General features: G+C 36.9%; 1 protein-coding gene across 2 annotated transcripts in view; it reads left to right on the forward strand.

Annotated features, from left to right (window-relative positions):
* Positions 1-11,229, forward strand: part of KLHL7 (kelch-like family member 7) — a 55,649-nt gene that overhangs the window by 27,992 nt on the left and 16,428 nt on the right. For both annotated transcript variants that reach the window (XM_012659437.1, XM_012659438.1), the window contains exon 7: positions 7,512-7,654. In XM_012659437.1, coding sequence (XP_012514891.1) covers positions 7,512-7,654 — 143 coding nt within the window. The remainder of the gene's footprint in view (positions 1-7,511; positions 7,655-11,229) is intronic.

An 11,229-nucleotide genomic window follows, 5' to 3' on the forward strand; every position in this document is an offset into this window, starting at 1 on the left:
GTTCTTTTAGATAATTAATCCCTTGGATTTCTCAACTGTACACCTGGAGGGGACTTGGCCTCAGCCCTTATTTTATAGGTATATATTAGTGTGTGAGAGGAAGTAAAAATTACTTACATTTTTTCTACTTTTGTATACAATAGCTTTCATGTGCTTCTTTTCTAGTGTTTCCTTTTTAATTTTACTTAGCCAAGTAGTGTACTATCATCTCATCTTCTTTCTTAAATAGCTTTTTTTCTTTTTTTGCCTGGAGCTAAAAATTGCCATATTTTTCATTTATTTTGATTTTCTTGACTTGCAGGCTGAGTCCCAGTCCTTCAACACCTTTGTAAAATGCCACTTAATAAAATTGTCTGTACAAGTAAACAATTTGTTGCTCTTATTTCTTGGAAACATCCCTTCCTTGTGCCTATTGCAGTATGGACGTTTGCTTTCTAGGCCTGGGGCACAGTTTTCTTGTCCTGGGGCTTCCTTTCTTCCATCTCCATCACCCCTCTCCTATGTTAGATCGATTTTCTTCTTGGATCCCAGGTTTTTCCCTATCTTAAATTATTTCTGTTTGTTCCAGTATATCCTCTAAAAGTTTCCTGATAGTGTATATAACCATTAAATATATGGTGACTTGACAAATCTCATATGTTTATTTTACCATAAAACATTGAAGGATAGTTAAACTGGATATAGAATTATGTTGAAAATCATTTTCAGTTAGAATTTGAAGACACTGCTCCATTATCTTCTAGCTTCCAGTATTACTTTTGAAAAGTCTAGTGCCAGTCTGATCCTTTTCTTTTTTTTTTATTCCTCTCTATAAGCATGTAAGCATTTAAGATCTTTTTTTCTTTTTAATCTGTGGTATTTTGAAAGTTTACAGTAATGTACGTTGATGTGCTTTTCTTTTTCTTTTAAGTCATATTGGTTGGGCATTCTCTCTTTTCAGCCATAGATTTCTCAGTTCTCTGTTATTAACATTGTGATTCTTTAGCCATTGAATGTCTAATCTTTTGTTATCTCTCCTATTATCCATCTTTGTCTCTTGGTCCTCTTGTGAGAAATAGCCTTGAATTTTTTTCAATCCTTTTATTTCAGCTATTATTTTGTTATCTATATTTTCTATATGTTACCTTTGAATTTTCTTTTCCTGTTTTTGTTGTTGGAAGCTTTTCTTAAATATTTGGCTTCATAGCATATAAGAGTTATTACAAAACTAATAGACCGTACATGTGAGTGGGCTTGTTAGTTCTTGAGCTGAACTATAGGGTAATCAGAGTAGCCAGTCAGTTTTTAAATTGGGGAGCCCCAAATGTTGGTAGATATTTTCTCAGGCAAGTATAAGCTGGATGTAGGTATTTGTGAGCTGGGCAAGGAGTTATTTTGATATGCAGACTTTTGCTTAATCCTTGTTTTTACTCCTACACCCTTTTCTGTGCTGCTCACTGAGTCTCTGGAACATCCCCTAGTTCGGTACCTCCGAAGACTAATCCTGTCTCCTAGAGTAGTGAAAGTACTTGACTATGCAGCAGGAAAAGGAGACCTGGCAGTTCAACTGTTGTTTGTTCAGAATTTTTTAGAATTCTATTTCCATCCCATCCCTACCTGAACCTTCCGGAATACTTAGTATCTCCAATTATGAGCCATTCCAGCATTCTGAAGGGTAATTTGGCTTGCTTTTCATTGGTGTCTCTTTGCACAACCATTTAGGTTTGACAGTTTCTCCATCTGCTAGCTGTCTTTATTGTGTTTTGGAGTTACAGGTGTACTAGTATTATCAAAGGTAGGGTTTGTGTTTATTTCTTGTTTCCTGGTTGTTTGAGGTGGTCTTACATTGGCATGTCCAATCTCATGTTGTTTTCATATTAAGTCTGAACCAGTCTTTTCTTTTATGATGTCTAGCTTTAGTGATGTGGTTGGAAAGTTCTTCCCTATTCCAAGATTTTTTTTAATTACCTAAATTTTCCTCTTGTGTATTTATCATTTATAAATTTGTTCTCTCTCTCTCTCTCTCTCTGTGTCTCTGTCTCTGAAGCCTTATATCCTACTGAAATCTATTTGGTATGGAATAATTTTTTTTCTTAAATATCTGATAAGATGGCTTCATTATTGAATAATTCATCTTTTCCCACTGATTCGAAACATGATAAACCAAGTTTCTACATATCTATTTGTATGTATGTATGTGTTCTTTATTAAAAAAGAAAGAAAAAGAGATAAATATGCTGTTCACTGAGTACACACAAACACACACACACACACACAGTTTCTCTTCCATTTCATATTAGTACCTTGCTTTTAATTATTGTCATGCTTCATTTAAATTGCCATATGTCTCTGGGGAATTTGTAATTTTCTTCTATAAGTTTCACATTCTTAAATTTATTTTAGATATTTTTATTGTTGCCATTGTGAGTTATATCTTTTTCCTTTTATTTCTTATTTATTAGTCTGGTCATTGCTGATGGTCTTTTTTCCTTGCTTATGTTCTGAATTCTTTCTTTAAACACTTTAAATGTAGTTATTTTATGTTCTGTGTTTGATAATGCAGTATCTAAAGTCTCTGAAAACCAAATGCTGCTATTCATTGGTTCTGTTGACTTACTGCTGGTGGCTTAATTCCTTATGTGTTTTGTAAGTTGGGATTATGTGCTTATATTTATTTGATTGTTCTTAATCTCTAGGAATATTGGAAGGCCCAAGTTGTGTTCCTGCAGGTCTTCTCCTCATGAAGAGAGTAGTGTTTGCTTTTGCCAAGTTCGGTAGGGCACAACCCACGACTACTTTGAGTTTTCCTTGGCTTATGGCAGGGTATATTCAAACCTGAAACCTGCATGAGGGCAGGGCTGTCATTATAAATTCTCAATGGAGGGAGACTTTACTTCCACCTGGACCTGAAGTTAAAACAGGCAAGTTACTGTTTCTTCCTTTGTCATCAGGCAGTTATTTTTTCTTAGCCTTTACTTTGACTAAAGAATAACCACCAATCTAAGTGATCCAGCTTTAGGCATAGATCTCAGTTCCAACTCCTTATCTTGAGCAGATCTAAGACCTTATCTTCCCCCTTCATACAACCAATAAAAACAATTTTCTAGGTTTCCAGTATTATTAAATGCCTTCAGAATAGCTCCAGGGTCTCTTAATGCTTACCATTCTGGTATCTAATTTCATCTTCATTTTTAGCACTCTTATCTCTTAGGATCTAAGCTTTGCATTTTTAAAGATTCTTGTTTTATTCTTTCCCAACATTTACAGTTATTTTACAGCAGGAGAATATTTCTGAAAGTCTAATCTGTCATTCCGCTGTAAGCAGAAGTTTAGATTGTTATTTAAACAGGTATGAAATATGTAATGTAATGACTATAATATGCCTAAGTTATACTCCTGCAAACTCTCACAGGCTCTTGAATTCCCATTGATTTTAATCAAACCAAACATCATATCTAGAAGTGGAGCAGCATTATAGATTTCTAGTCATATGTGATGAGCAAGAAAGCCCCTCATAGAAGGTGACTGAAACCTACTATGAATTCTTAAGTTAATTTTGGTACCTCATCTGGATGATTCACTTAAGGTGTAGCTGATTTCAGGCACAAATTAAGGAAATAAAGAGAAATGAGCACTTTCACTCCTGCCTAAGATATCCCTCTCAAGAGACATAATAAGTTTGTGTCCTAATTATTAGATCACTTGTTCCTCGATTTGGAAGTAAAATTTCCTTTAGACTTATCACATAGCTACTAAATAGTATTATGTGGTTTTAGGTAAGTTGACCCAATATTATCCCCAGTTTGGAAAAATATGATATATCCATCCATTGAAATGCTCTACACTTACTAAAAATTTTTTTTCACGAATATCTAATATGGAAATTTTTCCTAAGTGGCAAAAGCATAAAACAGTGTATAATACATTTTTTCTTAAATGAAAATGAAATTTTAAAAAAAGACAAGGAATGTTTGAACCCAGTTAAGGTTGTCAAGGGAAAAAGAGAAGAAGATGTGAGTCAAAGACACGTGCTTATGAATGCCAACATTCAACGAGTGGAAGAAGACGAACAGGAAAGGCGAAGTCACAGAGCTACTTAAACCAAAGGCTGGTGCCTTGAAAACCAAGGAGTAAAGAGAGTGTTAATAAGGTAGAGTATAGGTGGCCACTAGTCACTTTAAATGCAGAGAGATGAAAGAAAATCAGGACCAAGAAAATGCCTTTAGATTAGGGCTTTCATCTTTTAGGTGTCATACATGTGAATATCAGGTTTTTTGTTATGCCTGCATTCCCAAACCATGTGTTATTTTTCTGGCCTTAGAGTTTCACTGGGTAAAGAGCTACTCCTATTTCTTCGTACATGGTATGGCTGTTGAGAATAGTTCTTATGTGGATTCTGAATTGATTTAGAAACGGGATAGCAGTATTATTCCCGAAATTCAAGTGCAGGGATTAGATGCTTGAGCAGGAAACTTCATTGTATATTTTAACTTACTAGGTTTATTACATTTTTTTCTTTTTCTTTCTTTTTTTTTTTAAATAACAGTGAATTGTTCTATAACTCCTTGGCTAAGCACAAGCAGCTAAAATGCTTCCAAGCTTTGGGGTCTAGGCAGAGCTAAATGGTGGAAAGAAGTCCTCCAACCTCCCTTCTTCAGATCATTAGTTCTATTCCTACCATCTGACTTTATTGCCTTTTCAGAGTGGAAGAAAAGTGGGAAAGACAATCAAAAAATAGAATAAAACTAAGCTAAAAAAATTTACATCTAAAAGAAAATGAGTTACAAAATAAAAATGAAATCTACAGTCAAAACTGCCACAAAGGCCAGGCCAACTTCTTATTCAAAATTTATAAAATTTTACTCTGAAAGGAATAAGTCCCAAAGTAATAAGCCTAAGAAACTAGGAGCTCCTCAGGGAAAAGTGCCAAAGTGTCTCCAGCCCTAGTCTTGGGGAGGAAAAAAAAGCCTATCAATGAAGGAGTCATAGCTCATGCTTCCTCCAGGGAAGTCATCACAGTTGGCCACAGTCAGCCACTTTTACCCAGTGGCCTCTTGTCTAGAAACAGTTTCCTCCTGTCTCTCCTTCTTTCTTATCTTTCTCTTGCTGGGAGTATTGTGTTCATAGACTACACAGTCCCTTTGGCCTGTGTAGAACCCTCCTAGAGCAGTGGCTTTCAAACCCAGAGTTTCTGATTCAGAAGGTCTGGGCTGGTGTTCAATAATTTGTGTTTCTGAGTGATCCTGATGCTGCTGTTCATGGGACACACTTTGAGAACCACCCATGGACTAAATACGGCCTTGAGCTAAAACTGGCTTTTAGATTTGTAAAGAATTGTTAAAAAAAAAAAAAAAAAACAAATGATATTCCACAGAAACCATATGTGGCCTGCAAAGCCTATAGTATTTACTCTCTAGCCCTTTACAGAAAATGTTTGTGGACTCCTCTGACCTAGAGCGTGACCCAGAGCATGGGCCTCTGAGGTTTCCAGCTGTTTTAATGCAAAAATGCTTCTACTCAAATTCTTAAATGGAAGGAAATAATAAATGTTGATAATGACTTTCATTCATGCACAAACTATTCTCCAAAAATGTGTCTTCCCTGTTTTTCCCTTTTATAAAAAGGGCCAAGACAGCCTCATGTACAGAAGTATTTTGCATATGTTCAGGATTTTTTGCATTATTTTAGATCAATAATACTATGTAGCATACATAATTCAAAAAGGTATTAAAAGGGTGCGTAGTGAAAAATAAGTCTCTCTGATACCCCCGTTCCCCACCACTCATTCTCTTACCCTGCAGGTTACCATTATTATCTTGCATGTCATTCCAGAGGTAGTCTCGAGACTTTGTACACACAGTCATTTACTAATATATATATGTGTAAAATATGTGTACGTATGCATAAAATATACATTTTTAACACAAATGGTGTTATACTCTGTACTGTTCTACATCGTGCTTTTTTCTATTCCACATTATGTCTTGGCGATCATTCCATGTGTATATACTAAACGTTCTCGTTCTTCTTTGCAGCCATATATAATATAACATTGTATAGACATACCATAATTTTTTAACTACTTCCCTAACAATGAACTTTATGGTTATAAACTCGTAGAAAAGGAAGATTCCTGGGTTAAAGGGTATGTACATTTAATTTTTGTGGGTGGTACTATATATCACCATCCATATGGTTATAACCATCCACCTGCCGCCAGCAATGGAAGAGGGTGCTGTCTCCCCTACACACCTTTAGCATAGCCCCTGTGTTCCACACAGGTTGATCTTGGACAATCTGAGAAGTGAAGAAAGTATGATTTTAATTTGTATTTCTCTAACGAGAGCAATTGAACGTCTTTTCATATGTTCAAGAATTGTTTGTAGTTCTTTTTCTGTAAACTGTATTCAGATACTTTGTCTGATTTTCTCTTAAGTGTCTGGTTTTAACCTTATTAATAGGATATCTTTTTATAATTTTCTTTTACATTACTTATATTTTCCTAGTTTGTCATTGTCTTTTGATTTTGTCTTTTTGCCATGCACTAATTTAACTTAAAATTTTATATAGTTAAGTCTAAACATTTTTCCATTGCTCCTTTGTTTTTTTGTCACTCTTAGGCTTCCCTATCTGGGCCTGTTTTTTTAAAGCTATCCTATTTTTCTTTTAGTGCATTCATGAGATTTTTTGCATATTCAAATTTTTATTAATTTGGAATTTAGAGCAAAATATGAAGTAAGGGCCCAATTTTTTCCCTGTCTAATTGTCTAACATTGATAAACAATCTACCTTTCCCACTGATTTGAAGTGATACCTTAAAATAGTTTTTGATTAAGTGGCCCTTGACAAAATTAAGTAATTGCTAAAGGAAAAGGATCATGTTAGATCACAATAGTTCTGAATTCTTATTGCATTTTAGTCATGTAAGACAGTGCTTCTCAAAGTTTTATGTACATGGAAATTGCCCTGAATATGCAAATGCTAATTCAGTAGGTCTAGGATATGGCGTGGGATTCAGTATTTCTAACAAACTCCCAGGTGCTGAAGCTGCTGGTCTTCGAACTACATTTGAAGTGGCAAAGATTTAAGGTGCCCTATACCATGCCTGGCCCTACTACTGGAGATTTTAATTTAATTGGTCTGTGGTAGGGCCCAGGTATAAATAGTTTCAGAGATTTCCTAGGTGATTCTAATATGCAGTTAATATTGAGAACCACTGGGTTAGGAGATCTGGATTTCAGTAATTATTATTTTGGCAGCTATTGGTTAAGGAGCCAGATAATTGACTGCTACATAGTAAGTGGGTGGGACAGTCTTAGAATAATGGTGATTGCTGAGAATAATAAATTGATTAGGACTCAGGGCCTTATATATTTCTCTTGCCTCTTCCCCCTCACTTTCCTTGAATGCTATAGAGGAATGATAAGAGAAAATTACAGAAAGAAATGCACTATTATGTCTGCATATTTCCTTTTCAAAGCATTGCATTTGTGCCCGAAGTTCTTGAAGAGTTGCCATGTATTTTTCTATAGGTGGAATGAGATACCATCTACTGTCTCCAGAGGACAGAGAAGAACTTGTAGATGGCACAAGGCCTAGAAGAAAGAAGCATGACTACCGCATAGCCCTATTTGGAGGCTCCCAACCACAGTCTTGTAGATATTTCAACCCAAAGGTAACTAGTTTTTAATTCTTCTTATGCTCTTGTTTTTGAAATTACTGAGCACATAGACACTCACCTACTACAAGTAGTAATACTCATGCCTTTAGAGATGTTAGTTTATGGTGTTCTTTCATATGCTTTATGAGATACATAACTTATCGTCTTCATTTTACAGATAAGGAAATTGAGGGTTAGATTTCAAATGTTTCCATAATTGCTTTGAGTGCTGCATAATAACCACTATCAAAGAAAAGGGGAAAACTAGTTCTCCTATCTTATCTCTTTTTGTTAACTTCTTGCATTCGTAACAACTCCTTGCTTTCATTATGTACTATTTTCAGTGAAAATCTGCTTCTGGGGCTAGATGTGGGTTTTTTCCTTAGTAATTATGTTTTAATATAAAATAATACATAATCATTTTAGAAAATTTGGACAACCTAGAAAATCACAAAAAAGATAAAATGATCTTTAACCAACTGTCTAGAAATGATCATGAATTTTAGTGTGCTTTCCATTACATACCGTGCCAACCGGGGCAGGAGAGCTCTTGAGTCATAGGTCTAGGAACACAATTTTTAAAAAGTAGATCATTAATTATAACCTTGAGAGAATCCACTTATATTTCTATTCCTTGTTTCTTAGACCTATGTGTTTTGGCTCTGGGAGAAAAAGTACAATATTTTCTGGTACTACATGTATTGCTGGGACAGAGCAAATAACCACAATTCTAAAAGATAATACCCCAACCTCGCAAGGTGGTATCCATAACTGATGCTGTATCCAATCACGTAATGGATTCTTTTTAATCATTTTGTAAGCCAGTTTTTCGTTAATGGTAGATACTTGATGAGACCAGAGCATATGGTCGACATTAGGATACTTGTCTGATAACTTCTTTATGAAATGGGTCCTCGGAGGCATTCTGCGTAATAATGTAGTGGTGATATAGGAGGCATTTATAGAAACACATGTGGTGGTGTCAAGAGTGCAGAAGACAGAAAAGGTCAATCCAAATCCAGATTAAGTATCAATTTCAATGAGGGCAGAGCATTGTCCCTTCAACAATAGAAGGGTCTCAGTGTAGTTAGCCTGTTATTAGGTAACTAACTGGTTCCCTCAAAGTATGGTAACAAAGCAAAGGCTCAGGATTGGTCAGTATTGTTCACCAAATGGGCAATGGCCAGTAGTGGGTAGCCACACTGGCCTTAGGGAGAGGAAGTCCATTAACTTCTATAACTGTTTATGCAGCTTCTATCAGTGCCACTGTGGTCACTGATGAGCCCATGGAGCAAGCATCAGGTTGACTGCAGAGAGAAGATACAAATGCAGTCTTGTCCATAAGAGATTTTTTTTGCATCTGGGGGCACTCTGATAAGAATTCATGTGGGACACACATTTCCGGAAGCTCACCTACATTGTCCTTTCTTAAATTTCCTTGTCAGAAATTTTCCATTCTTACTTCACATCTACATCCATCTGGGGTAAACCATTAGCGACTGCCCAGAAATTAACAAAAACTGGCCTTAAGCTTTCACTCTTAAAAGGTATAATGGACAATAAAATGAACTGCTTGAAATTCTGTCAAATCAGAATACTTTCCTTCTGTGTTGTATTGTCCCTCAGTACAATTCCTGAAGGGGCTATGATGCTTTAGCAGTTATTATTGGCTGGTACTATCAAAAACAAACCAAGCTCAGGTCTCTTAAATTTGTTAGCTGGGTATAGGGAGTACCTCCATGAAGGCATAGTCCTGATGGAGGGAGAAGAAGACAGTGAAACAGGTGAACAGCCATGGGGTAAGGATTGTGCTTGGCTTATTTGGCTATTTTGTGCCATGGGAACCTCCATAAGCCCAGTCTTGTGTTTAATACCACATTATTGGTTGAAGGCATGCTCTCTTTGTAGTTAGGCAGGTCAAGTAAAACTATTCAAGATGGGTTAATGATATGGGCACCTGGTTTCCCTTGGTGGACATTTGCTGTCTGTCAGCCAAGAATTGTCTGCTGAAAGAATGGTACCTGCTTAAAGAAGGTGGCCTTGCTCCACAATCCCAGGGTCATGCTCTGTGGTTATATTGGGACATGCCTCAAGCCATTTGCAGCATCCTGATGCCCCAGGATCACAGGGTACCCTGAGCAGCTGAGCCATACTGCTATAGCCTGTCACACTTAGAAAGATTTCTCCATGTCTAGATTTTACTTATAATTAACAGCTTTTTTGGTTACCTAGTAGAAATATATATATGAAAAAAAAGGACACCCACATATAGGATATGTGGAATCTCTAATATGTAGGAGGTGCTTGGGGCAGCAAACTGTCCTTCATTTCTAAGGAGTTATACCAACATGCTATCGATCGGGCATCACAAACTTTTTCTATAAAGGGCCAGAGTAAATATTTTCAGTTTTGCAGGCCATCCATTCTCTGCCACAACTGAACTCTGACACTGCAGCAGGATAACAGCCGTAAATAATATATAAACAAGTGGGCATGGCTGTGTGCCAGTAAAATTTTATTTGCAAAACCAGGTGATAGGCTAGATTTGGACTTCAGTCCATAGTTTGCCTGCCTCTGTTCTAGACCTGGTGGATATCTGGGGACTTTAAAATGGCCAACACTGTATTCTAAGCTAACTTGTCCGCTGTCCTGTCCAGCACATGTCTGACTGAGACCTATAGGATCCTTTCCATTTCCTCGTCTTCAGAACTGATCAGCATATGGGCATCAACATAGGAGACCATTGTGTGACCTTGGGAAGGTGAGATAGTCCATGGTGCCTGCAGCTCAGATTATGGCATAGCGCTAGAGAGTTAAGAGATCCTTAAGGTCAGACCATGACATTATTTTATTTTCCTTGCCAGTTAAAAAGAAATTCCATCTAATGGTCTGGGTAGATAGTAACAGAGAAATATACACTGGCCAAAATGTTAGCCGTATGCCAAGTTTTAGTGGTTATGTTAATCTGGTCCAATAAGAAGACCATACGTGGCCCTCCTTACAACAACCAGAGTTGCCAGTCTCAGCAGTTCCTCCTCTATTCTGGTAGAGAAGAAGACTTCCAAAAGCCTGTCTTTCTTACCATAATACTTAATGCTATAATCCATATAGTAAATGATACGCTGCCAGATAGCAAAAACACTTCCCCAAGGAGGGAAGATCAGGTTAGATTGGTTAATTACCATCATATTTGGACTGTTCCTGTTGGGCTGCTCTCAGCTCACACAACTATTTCTGATCCACTCCTCCACCTCCAGAATATAGGCTGGTTTTTTGCTAAAGACATCTAGCTTCCTTTCTGTGTAGACTAGATGACTGGCAGGTGCCTTGAGAATTCATGGCTTGTGCAATACTATCCAATAAATACAATGTCCTCACTGTGCTTACGAGTTTAGTAAACCTACACATCTGTGTCACACCAGATAAGGGTAAGCCTGTTGAAATTTCAGTGGCTGTTTTTAATTTTTTCAGGATCCTTTTGAGTCAAGAATAAGAAAATGGGCCGGGCACGGTGGCTCACGCCTGTAATCCTAGCTCTCTGGGAGGCCGAGGTGGGCGGATTGTTTGAGCTCAGGAGTTCAAAACCAGCC

Source organism: Propithecus coquereli, unplaced genomic scaffold, assembly GCF_000956105.1.
Source record: "Propithecus coquereli isolate 6110/MARCELLA unplaced genomic scaffold, Pcoq_1.0 Scaffold61, whole genome shotgun sequence".
In the NCBI taxonomy this organism is placed as follows: Eukaryota; Metazoa; Chordata; class Mammalia; order Primates; family Indriidae; genus Propithecus; species Propithecus coquereli.